Genomic DNA, 21,891 nt, shown 5'->3' with positions numbered 1-21,891 from the left:
GTGATTAGCAGACAGACAAAGGTTTTTAATTAGGGAGAATGATTAACTACTGCAGCAGTGACTTTCTAATGATTTTTCAGAGCTGCTGAAGGCTGCAGTGCTGGCACAAATACAGCAATCAGGTCTCTCTCTCTCTCGCTCTAAGGCCAAGATTATAACAGGGTTCAAAAAAGAGCTAGATAAGTTCATGGAGGATAGGTCCCTCAATGGCTATTAGCCAGGATGGGCAGGCATGGTGTCCCTAGCCTCTGTTTGCCAGAAGCTGGGAATGAGCGACAGGGAATGGATCACTTGATGTTTACCTGTTCTGTTCATTCCCTCTGGGTCACCTGGCACTGGCCACTGTCGAAAGACAGGACACTGCGCTAGATGGACCTTTGGTCTGACTCAGTATGGCCGTTTTTATGTTTAGTCCTGCCCTGCAGCCACATGTGACTTCTCTTTGTTTTAATTAATTTATAGAATAATGTTTTTAACTTCTACTTTAGATGTTCTAATTAAAAAGTTAAGGTTAATCTGGGACAGTGACAACAGAGCATGATTAAATCACTTCTAACAGACTTCCTCTAACGGTACCCAAAACCATAAAAATGGCTCTCAACCTTCCCAGACTACTGTACCCCTTTCAGGAGTCTGATTTGTTTCACCTCACTTAAAAACTACTTGCTTACAAAATCAGACATAAAAATATAAAAGTGTCACAGCATACTGTTACTGAAAAATTGCCGACTTTCTCGTTTTTACCATATGATTACAAAATAACTCAACTGGAATATAAATATTGTACTTCCTTTTCAGTGTTTAGCACATAGAACAGCATAAACAAGCCATTGTTTGAAATTTTAGTTTGTACTGACTTCACTGGTGTTTTTGATATAGTCTGTTGTAAAACTAGGCAAATACCTAGATAAGTTGAAGTACTCACTGGAGAACCCCTACAGTACCCCTGGCTGAGAACCACTGCCATAAATCCTCTACTTCGATCAACACTCCAGAGCTTTTATGCCTCTAGATTTTGGATATGGGAGCATTTCCCCAAGCATGCAGAGGTTTCTAGGATGGTGAACAGAACCACCAGAAGGGAGGGAATTATATATTGTATACAAATCTAAATCCACACAAATATTGCACCAGAGCTTCCTATCAATAGGAAACAAAGCAAAACAAACAATGTCATCTGTCTCTCTAAGCACCAATCAATGACGATTGTTTCCTAATCAAAGCACAGATAGAAGATGAAGCTACTCTACCCACAGCCTTTGCGGGCAGGCATGGGGGGTAGGGGCCAGTATGCCTCTATGCTCCAGTGATTCTTGGCTGCTAGTACAGCCCCTGGACATGGAAGGCAGCCAGATGAAACTAAAAGCAGACACAAAACTGCTCTAAGTAGCACCGTGGCCCAAATTAGCTTGAGAGCTGAAGTTCTGGCCCACAAGTTCTACAGGAGAGATTTCACTACAGCTGTTTTAGTCCACGGAAGAGTTGCAGTTTTACCATGAGACGTTGTCCATGCGTCCAATTTTAACTTGGCACAAATAGGGAGCACGTTCTGACCTGACCAAGTTCTTCGTTGAGGTCCGAGGTATTCACCAGCGCTCCTTCCTGGATTTCTTCATCATACATCTCCTTATCCCAAGCAATAAAGAAGGAGCCCAAGAATTTTTGCATTTCTACAGTAACGTACATGGAGACCGGGATAATGAAATTGAACAGAACCATAAACGACAGGAAGTCTGTGAACATTCTTAAGATCTGTAAAGGAAAGGAAAAAAAAGGCAGTGTGTGCCAATCTGATATCCAGTTCAGCCAGACACAGATATAATCGACAACAGCAAATTCAAGATTCTAATTAGATTTTCTTCTTCAGTGGTGAAAAGAGAACTCAATATGAAAAATAAAACTCTAGAGAAAACTAAGGGTAATGGATCAAATTCTGCTCTCAGTTCCATGTTGGCAACCTCACTGACTTGCATGGAGTTGTAAAGGCATAACTGAAGAGAATTTGGCCCACGATGGCATTTTATTTACAACCACAAGGATCATCTAAGAATGTTCCATCCAAACACAGTTCTGTAAATATTACAGGCCTGATTCTGATCTCACTTTAAAAAGTTTAAATCAGGAGAAACTGCTCTGATGTCAGGAGTGCTACACCACCGTACTACTGGTGTAAGCGAAATCACAAGGAGGTCTCCTAAAACTCTGACAGGAAATAAGGTAAGTTGAGACACAAGGCCAACGTTTTCAAGCCTGGCTACTGAAAACCTCAAACACCTACATCCATATTTAGACACCGAATGAAAGTGGCCCCGGTCTAAATTTATACATTCAAGTTTGAAAACTGGCTGGAGTTCAGATATGCGTCAAGCATCTGCTACTGTGTTTAAGTATATCTAGGTGGCCAAAATTCTACTGATCTGTCTTTTGCCAGCAAATAAGAGGCAGCCATTTAGAAACATAAATAGTTGGCACACACGTTCTGTATGAGAAGAACACCAATACGTGAGCAGTTTTAGCATCTGAGTCTTCCTCAGCTGCGTTTTGCCCAACTACTCCCAAGCGTTCTTGCACATAAGTAACAAGAATGGCACATAGCAGCTGAGACAGGAAATAATTACAAGCAAAAGAAAAAAAGAGCTAAGAGATTGACAGTCCTTTCCTTGGTATGTATTCCAAAACAATATGCAGGGAAGACAGGGGTTGGCAGATTAAACAAAACTGTCAGAATAAATAAGGCTGGAGGAGATCCTGAAACACAACCCCATTTACCTTGAACGCATCTCTTTCCTTTTTTGTCTTTTGGTTATACCACGGCTCATCATTAAATGGATTACTCTGCCAGACGTATTTCAGAGTGGTGCACACCGTAGCTTTACTCACTAAGATGCATAAATACACCATCAAGAAGGCGTTGATTGATCTGAAAAATAGGTTTATTTTTAAAATCCATGCAGCTATTTTTAATATTCAGTCAGGCAAGTAATCAGGGTTAGACTATTCTTATTTTTAAAAGGGAAACTCTAGAGTACTGCTTTTGACAGGCCTGATATTTAGGGTCAAAACCAGGATTTTTAATACTTCCCACCCAAAAAAAGTAAAGCATAAGCCTGGAGTAATACTTTTTAAAAGTTCTACTAAACACTGTAGCTTTTTAGGAGACACGCTTAACCCAATATACAGATTTTCTACTCAGTGTATCGGAAACAAAAGGCAGCAAACGATGGGGTTATTTCTGCACAAGTGAACCCATAAGGAAACAAACAGTTTTTATAAACTTTTCTCTTTCTGAAGCACACTTACTTTTCTACAGCTGAACGTTTTTGTGATTTTCCTTGGTAGTTCAAAGCCATTTTTGTTTCCATTCCAGTATAAACTGCAACCCCTACAAAACATTAAAGCATTGCTTGTAATAGTTCCCTTTCTGAGTTGCAAGCCTACCCCTCACTTGTCAGTGAGGGATATTAGCGTTTGCACAGTGCTTTAAGATTCATTATCCACAGACAGAGGTATTACCCAAGTGTTATGCATTTTATTTAAGCAAGGAACCCCCAATGGTATTGAATAATGCTAACACAAGTGCCACAATAAATCTTCTGAATGCTGATGATAGGCGTGAACTCCTGAATAGTTTCCCAGAGTATAATTTATTTCTGTATAAAGTTTGTTAAATTTAGCAAACGCTTTAATCTATCACAATTGCTTGTACAAACTGATGGGGGTGGGGGGGGGAGAAGGGTAGCTTCATATAAGAGTATATGTGCGAGGGTATTAGTGGAATTGGCAAACAAATTTATTGCAGTACGGATAGTTATTTTGAAAAGGCCTGGGTGAGGGGGAGAAGAGAAGGAGAAGTAAGGAGAAAAGCAGATACAGTACAAGATCCACTCAGAATGTGCTATTGACAGTTAGCATCCTGTAAGTCTAACTGCTGTCAAAAGTAAAAGGAAACAAGTACTGGGAAGGGGAGAAAAAGAATCTCTGAAAAATCTAGACCAAATTCAGTACTGGTGTAAGCAGGTGCAAGTCCACTTCACTTCAATGGAGCTACAGCCATTTACACCTTGGCTCAGTTTTAGTTCCCTGAAGGATAGTGGAACCATTAGCAGTAAGCAGCACGGAGTTTATAAAGGATACATTTTTGCCAGACAGACAAACTTCACTGCTTTTTGGATAGAATTACAGGTGTTAGTGGATGGACATAAAGTACTGGGTGTACGGCCAATAATTTTCATAAGGGACTCGCAACTTGAGACACTGTAAAGGGGTCCCTACATGGCAGTGCCGAGATGGGCCTCTTTAAAGGTGTCACAAATAGATCTGAGTGAATAATTGATTTTTTGATTTTTTTTTTTTTTTTTGGTTTGGGAGCTAAACTGAAAAAATCTGCTGTGATTCAAACCCAAACCATTCTTCAGAAATATTTTGTCCATCACAAACTAAAAGCAATTCATTTTGAATCAACCAAAACATTCCTGGTCAATTCAAAAGTATTATGTTTTAATTATTTTGAATTTACAAAAACATTTGGGTCAACTCAAAATAGAACTTTTATGGGGTGGGGGGGGGGGCAGATTTTAATTTCGATTTGGCCCTGTTCTCTCTCACACACACACATACACACACACACACACACACACACACACACACACTTTTTTTGAAATTTGAAAAAGAATTCAAAAGTTTGGGAGCCCTGAAAAGCAGCACTTTTCAACAAAAATTCTATTTGCCAAAAAAAAATAAATAAAAAAAAAGTGCCCAGCTTTAGTTTCAAGATGGGCTCTCAAAAAGCACAAGAAATTTCTGAAGATCCTGGTCAACATATTCAGATTTCAGTTAAACATCTGACACGGCAGCTCATGAAATCTTACTCTCAAAATCAATTCATTAACTTGTGTGTGAGCATGAGATATGTACAGAGCACTGAAAGCAGCACTGTAGACAGGACTTTTCCATCACTAGATGCTCCGATAGACATTTAGATTTGTTTGCTGACTTCATTCAGTTATCCATCAGAACGATCAATAAAAAGCTGTTCACCATAAATCTTCTTTGTATTTTTTAAAGTAGAACCCTTCAGCAGCAGGCTTTCGGGACCCAAAGACCTAAACACGGGAAGAGTTATAGTATCAGATTGCTTACAAACAATTTCATTCCACCTTGTGTATATTTTATACCCACAGTTAAAGCTAAAGCGTGTTTTTTTCTCTTAAATAAGGGATTCGTTTATTCTGACCGTATTTTTGCCTTCACATTTATATTTACATTTGTGGTTTCTTATCTCTTATCACACGAAGTATTACTAGTGTTCAGACTCTCCAATGTCTGCCTCATTTTAGAATTCAAGCCAAGATTCTCAAAAATAAGTACCTGATGCTAGTGTCTAAAACCCATACTTAGAGACCTAAATAAGTGGACTCATTTTCAAGAGTGCTAAAAATCGATGCTGCTGTAAAATGTTTTACTTATTTTTTTTGCTCCCACGTTGCCCAGTGTGTTCTATAATTTCTTAAAAAGAAAAGGAGGACTTGTGGCACTTTAGAGACTAACCAATTTATTTGAGCATAAGCTTTCGTAAGCTTCAGCTTATTTGTTCTTATTTCCCTTCACGACCGCTTGCCGTTTCCACTTTTAATCCTAATCGGGTAGCAGAATTTTTAAAGGCGAGAAAAGTTTGTCAGGTTTCAAGCGTCCCTCAAAAGTTCTGTATCGCAGTTAGTATTTGAGACCACCATTTCTCTCAACTTAAGAATCTGAGGGGCACCTCTGCTTGAACAGCGAGAAAAATCACAGGCAGGGTTAGAGGTGGCTATTTGGTTTTCAAAGCCCTCCTGTCACTTTCTGTGCTGTACAGGAGGTCAGATTAGATCAGCACAAAGGTCCTTTATGGCCATAGAATCTATTATTATCTATTATCTTGTAATACTGTCCAAAACTCTTGGGTTAACGGACATGCTTGCTTCCATTTCCATCTGAAATCTATCTTTCACTGCTTCTTGGATTAAAGTTTGATCTTCTTCTCTACTTTAAAATTTGGCCCATTAATTTTGCAGCATTGTTGGTGAATTGGTGCTTTCTCCTGTGACATATGTACAAAGATGTTAGGATGAAACATGCTTTTACAATACACAGCTGGAATAAACAGACTAAGTTAGTCATCTCTAGACCTTCTAGTGTGTCTTTTTCTTTCTGTCTGTTTGTAGAGTGTAACCTTATTAAGGCAGGGACAATCTGTGTTCAGGCTTTATACAGCTCTGAGCACATGGCTGTACTCACTAAATAAATAGCAATAAGAAAAATAGTTTTGCAAACTTACGTACATATGTTGCTTTGAAAAAAAAAAAAACATTTTGTGCACAGAAACAGCCTATTTGAGAGACCCACAATCAAAAACCTTCCCCTCAGGAAATCTACATTCTCACCCACCCTCTACTGTGTCCCAGTGATGTAGAAAATTTACTGGTCACCCAAAACACGGGCTGCACCTAATTAAAACCCGAGCTCTTCGGCAAAGTGAAGGCTGGGTTTGCTGGAGAGCAGATGTTGTGAGCACATGCCCAGCACATCACTCTTTGCTTCTTCTGGTTCTGTTTTAGCAAGTCAGCTGGAGTGAAACTGATGGGGGATCCTGCCCTCCAAGAGCTCAGAGAGCAGGGAGCCTGTCAGTCTCATTTATCTGCCAGCTCACAAGGATGATTCCAGCAGAGGTGATAGAGGATGCAGAGGGTTGCACATTTGCTCATGTCCTATAAACTCCCACATCGGCAATCCCAACAAACCCAACATCCTGGGGCATTTGTTGGAGGCTGTCACAGCTGAAGGGCAAGGATTTTTAAGAGGGCCTGCTGCCCTCATAAGAACGGCCCTACTGGGTCAGACCAAAGGTCCATCTAGCCCAGTATCCTGTCTTCTGACAGTGGCCAGTGCCAGGTGCCCCAGAGAGAATGAACAGAACAGGTAATCATCAAGTGATCCCTCATTCGGAATGACTGAAATTTTCTCAAGTCACTAGAACACATAAAACCAAACTGCAAAATGAAAGAAAAAAGGTAGGATAAGGAAGCTCATATTTCAGATCCATTAATCTCCACAACTCCTCTTTGATAAGCAGGACGCTAGGATCTATCAATAAAGAAAACAACCACCACCTGCAATTAGTAACAATGAGCTAAGTGAACTAACCGGGCTACAGGCTCCTGGTTACTTCTGTAGATGTTAATTCTTCCAACAAATCTGTGATCAAAATATATAAGAGGACATTTGTTAACTAATGTTTGCTGCATATTTAATTACAAGGAGCCATCACAAACATAAGGAATGTGTCACAACAGACAGGTGGGAAGAAATGAGCAGGTTAGCAGACATCAGAGTCTTATGCTCTTAGAGAGACGGAGCTTTGGAAAGAACACATTACACAGGTCATGATCCAACAAAGTACTTAAGCACATGCCGAGCTTTATGCGTGCAAGGAGCCCCATTGACTAGAATGAGGCTGTTCTCTGCACCTTGCTGAATTCGGGCCAGGGTGCCAGTGGCTTTCCATCCTTAAAATTGTTCAGGAAGGTAACAAAGACATGTTTCTAAGCAGGCTTACACCCAAGTTTGTAAAGGCATATGGGCTAGTGACACTCTGGTGCCCTAGCACCTCCCAGGGCAGCTGCTTTGCCTAGAAGTCAAATTTCCAGGAAGCTTTGCCGGATGGCTCAGTAAATTCTCCAGGAACATCTACAAGTGTTACCATAAAAAGGCTTTCATTCCTTGTGGACAACATGATGACAACCACTCTTTTGAACTCCAAATGTAGCCTATTCAGCTGGAACGAGAATTCAGTGGCTCCCTTAAACTATGTTAGACGGGTACCAACGGAGCTCTAGTTTGCCCGCTCAAAGGACACCAAGTGATGGACCAATGACAAGGACCAGTTGAGTACCAGGAGTAGTGGCTGTTCCCGTACTTACTTGTAGAGGTCAGATTGAGGCTGCTCACATTCAATTGTGGCAGTAAGGGAGTCGATGTCGTCGTCTGTCCGGAGCCCAATAGTATCTCGCACTGCGTAATGAGTCTAGGTGGAGAGAGCAGCAAGAGCTATTACAGAGTCACACAACTCCACTGAAGCACAAGAACAGAGAAGGTCTTTGCTCAATGAGTAGTTATAGCTCATTACTTAAAACACTGACGTATAATGAGGCTCGTCTTAAGCGACCACTCAAGTAACCCATCAGTTGTTTAAGGACGGGGCAGGAGGAGAGGGACGGGTCTTCTAATGAAAGGCAGAACAGGTTGGAATTTAATATGCTTAGGAAATACTTTGGACTGGTCTGGTAAGACAGAGGGTTACTTAATAAGGGAGGTCTCTTGTACCTGCCAATAAATTATGAGAAATACTCCTCCTTCAGGGCTGTCCTAAGGCATGGAGGTGTCCTCCAACACCTGTTTACTTCAAGAGATAGCTGCAACAGCTCAACAGGTGTTCAGCTCCTCTAAGGAAATTGCCCAGTTCTGCTTCTGAAGGTAATTAGAAGATAGCTCTGCTGCCAGGGGAGCAGGAACAGTATTGACAGAACCAAGAGCTATTCTTAGCATCAACTGCTGTGCAAGTTCCTTTCTCACATAACTAATTGGAAAGCCTGGGAAGACTCCAATTTGCTATTTTAAAGTTCTATTTATAAAAATGACTTAGAGTTCTAAACTTCAGTCAGCAAGATATATTGCCTCAATCGGTCTCCATAAACACATTCACTAAAAAGCTTTCTCACTTCTTAGCCTTGCATTCCTCTTCCTGCAACTGATGGTTATAGTTATAGTGCACAAATCATAGGAGGGAATTAACAGCATTTTGAATATCAGCGCTGAATGATTTTATAGTAGAATGTCTGTGTCTTGCGTCAAAAATTTCACACCCACACCCCCACAGGACAAGTAAGCCTCAGTTACGCTGTTCTGCCATTTTCCCCACTCTTCTCCCCTGCCCCCCCAAACTCTGAGTTTTCTTCTTTGTTATATCAGCATCCAGGAGACAACCACTGATGACCAAGCAGAAACAATATAAGATGCTTATTGTAGAACCTTAGTGTCACATGTCAAACGCTCAAAGTCAGGGAACGTGTTCCGGTTCTGAAATTAACTTAGCCATGTTGCACATCCTTTTATATTTTATGGCATACATTTAAACCTGCTTTAATACAGGAAGGCTTACTTTAGGGTTGTGGCACTTGAAAGCTCCACTCCTTTTTGCCAACCTATCCATTGAGGTTGGAGACCCAGCGCTACTTGGCTTGTGAAGTTCGTAAGATGCACAGGAGAAAGGCTCACTACTACAGAGTTGGTGAACTCTATACAAGCAACAATATTTCAACACAGAGATCAGCTTCCATGCATACATTTCTACATTACCTAATGGCTATCAATATAGATATTAGCCATGGACCTGATCCAACACCCTCTTAATGAATGAAGATACATACGCCCACTGATTTCAGTGGGAGTTGGAAGGAATTCTACACTACTAACATTCTTCCACACTTAGTACAAATTACTCCTGTGCATGAGTGAAACCAAGTTTTCATATCCTTAGAGGGGGGGTTCAACTGGGGGCGGGGGGGACAGGGAGAAAGGCAGAGGGAATAAATTAGAGAAAGAATTCATCCTCAGTGAGGCCTACCCAACTGGTACAATTTCAAATCTCAGAGTTCAGCCCTTTTGATTCATGAATATGAAAAAATACACCTTAAAATTTTCTGCCAATGGGAACAGAGTATATTTTAAATGACCAGAAGGCTTTTTCTGCAAAGCAATCCAGAACAATTCACCTATGAGTTGATATCAAGCATGAGGAATCTCAGTCACAAAAAGGGGAGACCTACACATAAGTGCAGAGAGAGTGAAAGCACAGAGTTATAGAGTGAAAGCCCTGATAAAATCTCAATTGCAAAGGTCACTATAGGTGACTGCTATAATAACCAGCTGAACCGCAGTGATCTATTTACTAATTCATTAGATCTTTCTACATGGGTACAGAAGATGAAAGTGGTAACCTTCTTTAGCAGGATAAATGATACAGCATGCAGATATATCTGTCAAGACCAACACAGTTTGGAACAGTGCCATTAGGAATAGTTACTTAAAACACACAGACCCCAAAAAATCAAAAAAATCCATAGAGCACTTCAGCATTGAGTAACTGGATGAGAGAGGTTAGGAAATGGAAGCTAAACACAACCAATTCACAATCAGAATGTGTGATCCCAAAGCGTTCTCAAACTGAACTGGCAGACACACAGGCTGACTTCAATTGCAACTAAAACAAAAAAATCTGAGCACAGAGGAGCCACTGCAGTGCATTAACTCTGCACTCCAGACTACTGCCTGAAGTGTTTTCATTCTTGTTACCTTGAAATTCGACTCGCCATCCAGACTTGCCGTCGTGACATAACAGATCCCATCGTCATTACTCGATGCCAAGAATATCAGATCACAGGGGAAGGTTTCGTCTGCTTTCACTTCTACAATGTCTCCAACCTGGAAAGAATGCGACTGTGTTTTTTTAATGATTCACTTAATCAAGCCCTGAAGGAGATGATTGCGGTTTAATCGGTTTATCCTGTTTTATCCAAGTCTAAAAGAAAGGAAAGATCCTCTCCCATCATGGGAATTTGAAGAGCTTTTTAAGCTTACCACGAAAAAAGTACTGCAATTGTGCAACTGTCCCTGATGATTTGCCATCCACATGCTAGAACTGTTGCTCAAAGCTAATCATCAATACTGCATAATGCTAGCAATATACTACCTGCCTGTCTTACTCTGTCTTACAATGTTTCCATATTTAACAACTTTCACTCACTTCAGTAGGACCTCTGTGGAGTGATGGTTTGCAGGACAACAGAATTTGAAGTTTGAGGGCCCTTGGAAGGGGTTTAACAAAGCTATGAATTTATTTCAATATAGAGCAGAAATATTTAGTAATGTAGTCTGACTACAGATCTTGGCTTTTCTCCTTTAATTATCTGACAGTACACTTGATGATTACCCACCACAGCCCTTGTTCATATATGGAGCTCACACACATACCATTCAACTAGACTTTCAAGTGGAAAGCTTTTTCTTCGGTTACGACTATTCTGTAGCAGCTGATGCATATACTACGTTTCCTCAATACCTAGTTTTGGAAAATACTCGTTACTGGATGGAGAGGACACTGCATCTGCTGTGAGGAGATGGAGCAGAGTGAACTTTTCTTTACACTTGAGATAGTACCCAAATAAGTAGCATTTTTTAAACGTATATTTTCTTGATTTTTCTTCCTTTCATTTGTTGCTGAGGGACCCTGAGCCACGCGCTTGACAATGTTTAACAGAACCCTCTGCTCAAAGACCTCACACCTCCCTCCGCCCCAAGAGGAAAACACAAGTCTGACCTTAAGAGCCCCTCAATGACAACTGGCAAAGGGGTCACTGGGCTGTCACGGTAACTCTTGACAGGCCTGACAAACTCACTACACCTAGCATCCTGTTTTCACAGTATTTCTCCATGAAGAATGTCATATGAGGTCTTCAATGAAAGCCAGGCTCATAGTGGTCATTAACACTGAGGTGAAATGTTTGTACAAATGCCATGGAAGAAGTTATGTATACACAGACTGAAAATACATTCCTAAAAATGTCTGAATCAAGACGGGGTTGATAAACAGGATTCTGCCAAACAAAGGACGTATTATCACCTGTCTCCCTTGGTCCACATGTAAATTAAGCATTGTAAAGCAACAGAATGGAGGCTCCATTTGCACACGAAGTCAGTATACCAAGGAATAAACCCCCCAGGGGTCATTCTGACGTGGGTGACCAACAATGAATTTTGGGGATATAAAGGGAAAGGCAAAAGGAAACCTCTTTATCCTGTACCTAAGGAAGTGCAATTACATTCATGAAAATGAGATCCCAACCTGCCCTGGCTGGAAGCACTGTAAAGGACCTTTGGGTGAGAAAAGATTGCTTTTAGACTGGTGGTTAAATTAAGTTTAATCTCTAGAAAGCATGTATTGATTTTGTTTCATATGTAATCCACTATCCTTGCTCACCATCTCTTAAATCTTAGCCTTTGATAATAAACTTAGGCTTGTTTTCACTATACATATATCTTAGTAGTTAATCCTCCATGGAACCAAACAAGCTGGTGTGTATTCTATTCCTCTGGGGATAGCTTACTTGGTATTACTGTGGCTTTGTCTACACTGGCAATTGAACAACAAAACTTTTGTCTTTCAGAGGTGTTAAAAAAAACCAAAAACACACACCTCCCAAAAGACAAAGGGGGTGGGATGGGGAGTATTTTGTCAGCAGGAGAGCAGACAAACAGCGGCTACACTGCGTGACTTGTAGCGGCATGGCTGTAGCGACAAAGCTGTGTAGTGCAGATATAGCCTGTGAGTGTTCAGTGGAGAAGGGACGGAAAGCTACAGGGAGACATTTCAAAGGGGCCTGGGGACTCGGGTACACCTACTGGTAATCTGCAAGGCAATGCAAGGGCTGCCATAGCCCAGAGGAGAGAGGCTGAAGAGCTGGTGGCATCAGGGAGCTGCCACAAGAAAGACTCCCTCTTGCTGGAGGCTGGGGATAACAAGGTGACTCAGTCCTGGGCACCCCAAGAACTGTACCAACAAGCCACTAGCAAGTATTTGTTCTTCCAAACAATTCTATCCCAATATTAGAGCACCAAGGATAAATCTCCACCACAGATTAAACGAACCATCTCAGCTCTGTAAATTGAACTTGTTAGCTAGGGCCCCTTTCTAAGCACTCAGGGTCATTCTCTCCCAGGCACTCTGGTCCAGCTCTGCCCTCCGACAAACAAAACTCCCTCTGATTTCAACCGGCGTGGCACACCTGTATCCAAGTGCAGGACTTGGCCTGAGAGGTCAGCCCAACTCAGCAGGAACGCAGACTAGGGCAATAGACACCTCCTTATAATTTCACATAAAAATGTATAAAGAAAGTAGCCATCTAGCATTCTACAGTGAGAGGTGATAAATCAGCTAAATCTCTGCTAGCAGACATCTTCCCAGATGTCCTTGGGAAGCTAGGGATAAAGGAAGGACTGCCTGTTCCAGCCACAAATGAAAAATTATCAGAGATAAGTTACTCATCAGCCCCACCAGTGAAATGCATGCATGGCAGCCTTTCAAAGAAGTGATCAGACAAAAGCCAAGCAAGCACCTGGTTATTAACTTGAATGGCTCGTAAGGTTTCCAGTCTGAAAACATAGTGAGGTTTAGGGAAGAGGATGGAAAGGAAAAAAGTAACAACTGCAGAATTAGGCCCTTAGCATAGTCAAGTATTCAGCCATCGCGTCAGATTCTGCTACCACATCAATGGGAGTTTTCCCCAATGTCTCACAGGTGCATCTCTCTCTCTTTCTATTAATGGTTACCTTGATTTTTTCGCTGTGTTTTTTCACTTGCTTTGCATTTTCAACGATGAAGACGCTGCTTTTATTTACTTCCTTGTCAGCTCTGTGTCTCAGCCAGTCCTCATAGCCCTAGACACACCAATATACAGGTAATACAATCAAGCCCAAGTGGTGAAGTAAATAAATAAATAAAATTGTAAGAGAGAGGGAGATAAAAAAGTAAGTTAAATTGTCATCGGAGCACCTTCATGCATGCCAGAACATCGACCAGAATAGCTCTGTTTGAACCAAGTTAACTTTTAAAAACTTCAGCTATACATTTGACAGATTCAGAACAGACTAAAACACCACATACAAAACTAATCTACAGGCACTGCATGCAAGGAACATCTAAATTGCTGTGACATATTTCTATTATTCTCAAGACTGGCAAGAATATGCTGATAATGTGAATAATATGCTTAGTGCCCCGTTATTCTCACTTTTCCAGTCTAACACTGGAAAAGACTTTCTCTCTCTTCAGTCTCACCTAAAGAATACAAAAGCCAGATTCGGATTTTACTCTAGAACTCCCTTCCGCTCCTCAACTGATTCCCTTTACAAAAGTATCAAATAATGCAATTAAAAAAGGGATGTGTAGGGTTAATTTTTTTTTAATATAACTCAATGAAAGAGGTCTACAAATGTTCAGGACCAGATATTGTTTGAGTGGAACTATTCCAGTTTTTCCATTGATGTCAGAGTAGAAAAGAATCTGGATTTACATCATGCTTCTGTAACCTCCAAATCAGGCCCAAAGGACATTTTAAAAGAGGAAGAACTAAAATTGTAGGAGTGCAGTGAACGTAGAGGCAACCATCAACAGCAAGAGCTCACAACATGACTTTAAATAAATAAATACACACCCACACCCACACACACACAGAGAAACAGACTACAAAAGCCATACCGAAAATGAGAAAATGCAATCATAAATCTACAAAAATTGGACAGAGAACTTAGGTTCGGCACAATATCCAAACTTACTTTTTTATTTCTAATTTTAAGTTAAATAGATTTCACCTTGGTTGTGTTTCTCTAATCTTGGCCCTCTACTATTTCAAATATATGTAGAGTCAAGTCTATATGTCATTATATGCCAAATCTCTCTCATTCATTCTGCCATGAACGTACTTAAAAACCCAAAGCAAACACACACACAACTGTAGCAATTTGGTGCTCACCCCCATGCCCTCATGAATCGAAAACATTACCTGTTTGATAGCTGTAACAATAATCACAAAGAAAAGCGGAAGTCCACTGGTTATTGGGCTGGTTGGTGTATCTACTATGACCTACAGAGAAAAATAAATAAACTGGTGTTATAATTTTTTGAGGGAGTCACTATCAAATGCTATCGTTAGATGATTCATTCAACACACTCTGTATTAAGTAACACAAGCCCCAAATATGAGCATGCTTGTGAGGAGTGGGCACTTGGAGTGTATGGGGGAGATTTACATAAGCACCTTAAGAATTGAGGTCTACAAATCCCACTGAAAGTCAATGGAAAGTCTCCTAAGTGACTATGAAGTTTTGATCCAAAGCAGACTGAAGCAGTTGGACGAGTTTCTGTATCAAACTGGGCCTAGAGAACGCTGTCTGAAAGCTTCTCAGTCACGCACCTTTGTGGTGGGCCTAAGCAAGGGGCATTATGGGTTCAAACCAGAAAGTTTCCATGCACCTGCCTGCCCACACACCGTATAATCTGCACCAAACATGGTCAGTCTCGGCCTGAAGATCAAACAGCAGGGCCAGCACTGCATACCTTTTTTAACAACCACACCATGGACCATTCTCTAGTACCATCAATAGAACCCAGACTGTAATTGTCAGAATGAACTAAGATGCATTTTCCTTGCTCCTCCTATTGTGATGGTGTCTAACTGGCCTGTTCACAAAATCCAATCATCTGCAAGGGGAGGCCCGGCTTCGAGGGAGTTCTACATGCATGGACAGGGTAAGCGGGCAGAGTGCCACTCTTTCCCCACAGGGAAGGGCAAGTGCACAGAGGATCCACTGGTTGGCTCCTTTAACAAGAGGGGAGGGAAGGAGCAGGAGGGTCAGGCATGGAGTGGGAATGGCAAAGCGAGGCAGGTCAATATGCCCACAGCGGGGAGCAGAACCCAGCCAGCCCTGTGAAGTGGCCAGCTGCGGGGGAGTGGGGCATAACGGAACCAGATCACTGTTCCGGGTCCACTACACCACTGTCTCCAACCCACAGCTCCTTTCAAAGGATGGGATGTGGATGCAGAAGCAGCAGTCAAGCCTTACAGGAGGGCTGGGTAGGCCACATTAATTTGATTTTTTGTGGGACAAAGCTATACTTGGGGGTCAGAGTTGAATTTTGGAGGGAGTGGCAGGGTGTGATTTATTGAGGGGGAGAGTGAAACGTGCATGGATTTGGGTGTGAAGCACAGGAGTTTCTCATTCAGGCTTAGTGCATGCATAATGGCTGGGTCATCTGTGGGGACTAAATCCAGGACCTCTGGCTCTAAATGCATAAAAGCTGCTAATGCTAGATCCAGAAGACCAGGTCAATTAATTCAGATGCAGTAGAAGAGACTCTAACCTATACCTGGCCCAGCCACCGCATTCGTAGAATCGCTATAGATCTTCTGATTCTATGAGCTTCCTAGAAAGAGACTGCATGAAGGTTCGAAAAGCTGTGTAAGGACAGGAAGAGGAGAGAGCAATTGGTTTGAGATCATCAACAGAGTTTGGCAGAGTTGTACCTCTCTTTTCTGCCCTATGATACCTTATGTGATGCAAAGAGCAACACGAAAGGAAGCTGCAGGAGTTATGTGGAATAAAGAAGAAGTTCACAATCTTGACTTTGCAGAGGACAGTGTTCTGTTGGACACAGAGGACAATGGCCTGAAAAAGTCCTCTATGTCAAACATAAGACCACCAAAGTAGGAGCAGGAATCAGCCGAAAGAAAACCAAGGCCAGGATGATCTCTGAAAGAGGAGCCGTCAGTGACGGTGCATATGTGACGGACAGTGAAGAATACGGTGTGGTTTATGAGTATGTCTATCTTGGAAGCACAATCAGTGCTGACAGCCACCTCCACTATGAGGTAGAAGCAAAAACTGGGAAGGAAAGTGGAGCTTTTTGGAGACTGGCAAATATTTGGAAAAATAAGGGAGATTCACACAAGAACCAAGATAAAACTATACACTGTCATTGTGAGAGCCACATTCTTATATGTTTCTAAATACTAGAAGCCCAAAACAGGCAACTTAACACATTCGACCAGATATCCTTGTGGGGAATACCTGGGGTCTGTTGGTGGAATAAAGTATCTAACGATGCGTTACAAAGGACTGGTCAACAGACTGTAGAGGCAATGATTTGAGAAAGAAGGCTGAAGTGGTTTGGGCATGTTGTGAGGATGTCAAAAAATTATATTCCTAGACAAGCCCTTGATGGAAAAGAGGAAGGCAACAGATGACATATTTAAAAAAAAAAAAAAAAAACGTTGAGAAAGATGTCCCTTTCCTGGAAACAGTGGAGCAAGAAACATGGCACTAGACAGATGGAGGTGGAAACCCTCATGTGTTCACAAGGCACGAGAGGACAGAGCACCACGCCATGTTAGTTTGGGTTACACTTGGATGAGTGGATTTCTCGGACTCTAGAAATGGAGTGCAAAGTAGCGATATCCCCCCAACAGAATGCTGGAGGTCCGAAGCTTCTTTCTTATTGTCAAAACAGCTGCTAGAGAAGATTAAGAGACAGTACTGGACGAGGAAGGGGGAAGCAGGAAAACACAAAATATAGAAAATACAGTTTAAAAAAAAGAAAAAACAGCGACAGAGAGGTGGTTATTCTGGCTCTCCTCAGCCAGTGAAGATGGAGACAGTCCAGCACCCAAGAAACGCGTTTCAGAGAGAAGACAGTGCTGGGCACAGCAGTTATTCGCTCTTAGAGCTGGGAGTCACCTCTACAGTCCCAGAGACAGAGCCAGGCCCTGGAAGGTTATCACTGGCCCTCCAAGATAAAGGCTAAATTTACATTAAACCAGTTTTTCTGATAAAATAAATCCCTGGACAGAAGCATAAGCTCAGAACGTGACCCTGAACTGGCACAAAAGGAACATCACATTTTACCTTCTGAGGCCTGCAAATCAGACTGAATCATGAAAAGAATGATTTAAACATGGCACAAAATCCAGGACTTGTCTTCACTGCAGTGTTAGCTCAAGTAACCTACCCTTGAGTTAATGCCTCTCAAGTTAGCTAGATGGGTGTGGTTTTGGTAAATGTGAAATAACACAAAATTCACCCCTCAGCAGCAGCTGGCCGGGCTTGGCTCTCCACTCCGGGCAGTGCGACTTGGAGCACTGACTTGCAGCACTGCTCAGGCTAGCCCAGGCTCCCTGCTGTCATGACTGGAGTGGGGAGCTGAGCCGAGCCAGCCCCGTGGGACAGGAGCCACAGGAGTTGTCGCTGTGGGGTGAGTGTGGGGTGGGCTCGCTCTGCATCCCCTCCCAGGGCCTCCTTCCTCCCAAGGGGCAGGGACAGAACCCTCCTCCTCCACCCAGGGCTACCCATCAGGTCACAATACCCAGCGTGGGAAGCTGAGCCCAGCCAGCCCCGCAAGACAGGGGCTAGCACTGCAGGGTGAGTGTGGGGTGGGGCTCACTCTGTGGAAGGGGGAATATATAAATAGAGATGGGGAGGGGTCCCTGGGACTAATGGTTTTCAGGGCTAATAGGGACTGGAGGGGGTGAGGTTCAATAGGAGAGAGGGAACAATAAGAGGGTATGGGAGAGTTGGAAAAGGAAGAAGTCAGGGTTGGGAAGAGCCATGATGTCCCACGGGGTTTGTGGCACTGAATGGGGATGGACATGGGAGGGTTATTTGGGGGCTGAAGTACTGGGTAAATTTCAAGGGGCAAGCAACCATAAGTAGCTGTCCAGGGCATTTGGGGGTGGCTAAGGGGGGTGCGGAGTTTGCACCTGCACAGATGTATTTATAATGTGCGTGGTTCAACATCTTGTGGAAAGTCACTGACATAGGTTTGGACTCAGATACCAGAATGTTAGTTTATCCAATACCATTATTTGTGGCTCATGTACCCTGTGGTTAGTGTAGGCCAGAGGTTGTGTAGGCCAGTAGTCAACAGGCAGACCGCGGGCCAAATCCAGACAGCCAAACACTTTTGAACAGACCACAAAATCTTATTATTTTTGCATTATTTTCTCTGGAGCCTGGACCCTGACTATACCTTGACCAAGAAATCGAGACCTTGACAAAAAAAAATTGACTATTCCTGATGTAGATTGTGACAGGTTTTTTTTTTTTTTTTCCCAGAGGATACATTGATTGTAAGACAACAAACCACAGAAAGAGAATTTTGTAGAGAACTCTTTTATGTCAGCTTTTAATTCCTAAAACCTTTCAATACCACAGAATAACACCCAATAAAATCATGTAGTATACACAAACTGGGATTTTTACACTGTGTTTATTTGCACATGGTCATTTGAGGTATTTTATTCATGTAAACGTAATAAAAAGAAATTGATTTTGTCCATGAAAAACAAGAAATTCCCAAAAAATAAAATGAAAAATGATTGAAGAATAAAAAGAGCGTCAGACGGCTCTAAAAGTGAGAGCAGCCGTAACTGCAAAACGTTACGGTGGCACACAGCAATCGGATTAGCAGCACAGAGGAGCTGTTTCCCTGCTGCATTATTAGCTTGAGTGTCAGCAGTACCTGAGCTATAACCCACACCTCCGGGTGGATCAGCTACGTGGAGTATAAAACACCACTTAACTTGTGGGTGTGGATGGGAGTCGGGTATGGGGCAACACTCGGCGTACCTCGAGCTGACACTGCAGGGAAGACAAGCCCGTAGCAAGGAAAGCACATAGCAGGGCAGCTTTGAGACCTTAAACAAACAGTAGGGGGACCCTAGAGAATGGGAACTGTCCATTTCTATTGACCTTATCATGATTCAGCCCAGTTTTTAGGGTATAGGAAGTGTGTGGTCATTGAAACAAGTTTATAACTAGGAGAAATTAAAGGAATCAGAAAAACTAAAACCATAGCAACACTACGATTTGGCATTCAGCATTGGTTACATATTCTATGCAGAGCTGTTTACAGAGTAGCCGGATTGGTTTATATGCACTGCTGCTGGTGGTGTGATGGGGGCATAATCAGACAGCCGAACGGATGCTGCACTGGGGAAGTGAGTTTGGAGTTCAGACCAAACGAGTTCTAGAATGAGAGACAGAAATAACTCTGAGCATATTGTACAGGTCCCTAGCTGTCAGAGACCATAATCATCAGTACAGCTCCCCCAGAGAGCACCTTAAAATGCCAGGGGGCTGAGGGGAAGCATACTTGGGCAGACCGCTGCATTGCGGGCACAGAGGTCCCAAACTGGCATACACTACGTGAGTCATCCTATTTCAGGGATCCCGCCGATTGTGGTGGGCGGTGAGGCAGGAACAGGGATGGAGGCAGATGTACTGGGTAATAGAGGAGAGGGAAAGCACAAGGAAAGTTTACCAGAAATGCCTTGTATTCATATAAACAAAAAGCCTCTGTTTTGCTACATCTATTGGTGTTTCACTGGAGCTCTCATGAACAATAGAATCTGTATTTGTTGTTTTCAGTTCTTTGTAAAAAGCTACGTTATGCATAAAATGTTTCTTATCTGTCCCTAGGAAGCTGTTTTGAGACAGTCAGCACATATTAATCCCTGGAAATGGCTTTAAACTGTGATTTTTGCACTCTTTATGCAAAAACACCACTAACAGAGACAGAAACGGTCCCGTTTGTAAGAAACCAAACTCACACCACATCACCGTACAAGGAAAGCAATGACGACACCGGGCCATCTGAACGTAGCTAAAGTATTTACATTTACCAGTGGTAAATCCTAGACGGCTAGGGACTTTCAGAGATGGCAGTTGTGTGTTTGCATGCACACAGGGCCAGTTAGGCATCTAAGGTATGTCTGCGCAGCAAAAGCTGTGTATGGACTAACCCACTTAGTTAGCTTGAATCCGGCTAGCCCAGGTAACAATCGTAGAGAAGATAACCCAGCGTGGGCTAGTGAGCCCAGTGTGTACCTAGGGGCTGTGACAGGATTGTACTACCTCGGCTTTAGTCAATGGTGTGCTGTCTTCACCACTTTTGTTACCTGCACTAGCTGGATTCAAGTAGCTCAGGTAGGCAAGCCTGAGCATAGCTTTTACTGTGTAGACATACCCTAAATGACCATATTTATGAAACAGGTCATCCCCCTATCGCAGAGAGTTAATTTTCAAGGTCTGCCTGCCCCCAAGCACAACGGTACAGTTGTTTTTAGTAAAACTGAGGCCCTGTGAGGTAAAGCTTTGAGCACATATAAACATATCGTGCCTTCTGCTATTTCCACAGCCACCGACCGTAGAACCTCAGGGTCACAAACACCTTGGGCAGGGAGGTTGTTTGAAACTCAGAAATGTTCGTAACTCTGAACAAAACATTATGGTTGTTCTTTCAAAAAAGTTTACCACTGACCATTGACTTCATACAGCTTTGAAACTTTACTATGCCGAAGATAAGTGCTGCTTTCCCTTTATTTGTTTAGTAATTTACACTGAACACATCACTGTGCTGTATTTGCTTCCTTCTTGTCTCTACTGCTGCCTGTTTGCGTACTTCTGGTTCCAAATGAGGGGTGTGGTTGACTGGTCAGTTCGTAACTCTGAGGCTCTACTGTGCCAAGAGCTTGCCATGATGCATAGGTGAGACTATTTTGGTTATATTTTTGTTCATATAGATCAGGGATGGGCAAACTTTTTGGCCCGAGGGCCACATCTGGGAATAGAAATTGTATGGTAGGCCATGAATGCTCCAAAATTGGGGTTGGGATCCAGGAGAAGGCCAATGGGAGCTGCGCGGGTGGGAGTTGGGGTGGGGGAAGTGTGCAGAGTGGAGCCTGCTGGCTGCCCCTACACATAGGTGCTGGAGGGGGGCCATGTTGCTGCTTCCGGGAGCCATGTAGAATGGCCCCTGACCCTGCTCCCCAGCTGGAGCGTGGCAAGCCCCAGACCCCGCTCCCCAGCGGAGCTCGAGGGTCGGATTAAAACAGCTGGTGGGCCGGATCTGGCCCACACACCGTAGTTTGTCCACCGCTGATACAGCTATTTCATAGGGGAATTTCCATATTATTACCATATTCCATATACATCCCCTGTAGTACAGTCTTCCCTTTTGTGAAACCCACAGGCAAACTTTTGAGACAAACACAGCAAAATAAAGATAGAAACAACTTCAGAATAAGCTTAACCTAAGACACTTGCCTTATAACTAGGATCCAGCAAGCAGCTCAACCTGCATCTGTATTTAGAACAGGACTTCAGCAGCATAGTCTGACTTCATTTTATAGTAACTGAGTCCTGCTAGTATATGAAGGTTTTTGTTCATCTGTTGTTTCTACCCAACTG

At 42.6% G+C, this 21,891-nt stretch overlaps 1 protein-coding gene across 10 annotated transcripts in view; it reads right to left on the bottom strand.

Moving 5' to 3' along the window:
- ATP11C (ATPase phospholipid transporting 11C (ATP11C blood group)) overlaps positions 1–21,891 on the bottom strand; it is a 119,418-nt gene that overhangs the window by 40,886 nt on the left and 56,641 nt on the right. For all 10 annotated transcript variants that reach the window (XR_012640803.1, XM_074962679.1, XM_074962682.1 and 7 more), the window contains 9 exons: positions 14,652–14,732; positions 13,420–13,527; positions 10,387–10,515; positions 7,956–8,059; positions 7,180–7,230; positions 5,038–5,102; positions 3,301–3,382; positions 2,770–2,920; positions 1,555–1,752 (listed from right to left, as the gene is read on the bottom strand). Coding sequence is in view for 9 of the 10 variants with exons in the window: in XM_074962679.1 (XP_074818780.1) it covers positions 1,555–1,752; positions 2,770–2,920; positions 3,301–3,382; positions 5,038–5,102; positions 7,180–7,230; positions 7,956–8,059; positions 10,387–10,515; positions 13,420–13,527; positions 14,652–14,732 (969 nt within the window). In the remaining variant the exon portion in view is untranslated. The remainder of the gene's footprint in view (positions 1–1,554; positions 1,753–2,769; positions 2,921–3,300; positions 3,383–5,037; positions 5,103–7,179; positions 7,231–7,955; positions 8,060–10,386; positions 10,516–13,419; positions 13,528–14,651; positions 14,733–21,891) is intronic.

The sequence above is a fragment of the Natator depressus genome, chromosome 9 (genome assembly GCF_965152275.1).
Source record: "Natator depressus isolate rNatDep1 chromosome 9, rNatDep2.hap1, whole genome shotgun sequence".
Lineage (NCBI taxonomy): Eukaryota > Metazoa > Chordata > Testudines > Cheloniidae > Natator > Natator depressus.
The sequence above is the reverse complement of the archived record's forward strand: the minus strand, read 5'-3'. Positions and strand labels throughout refer to the sequence as shown.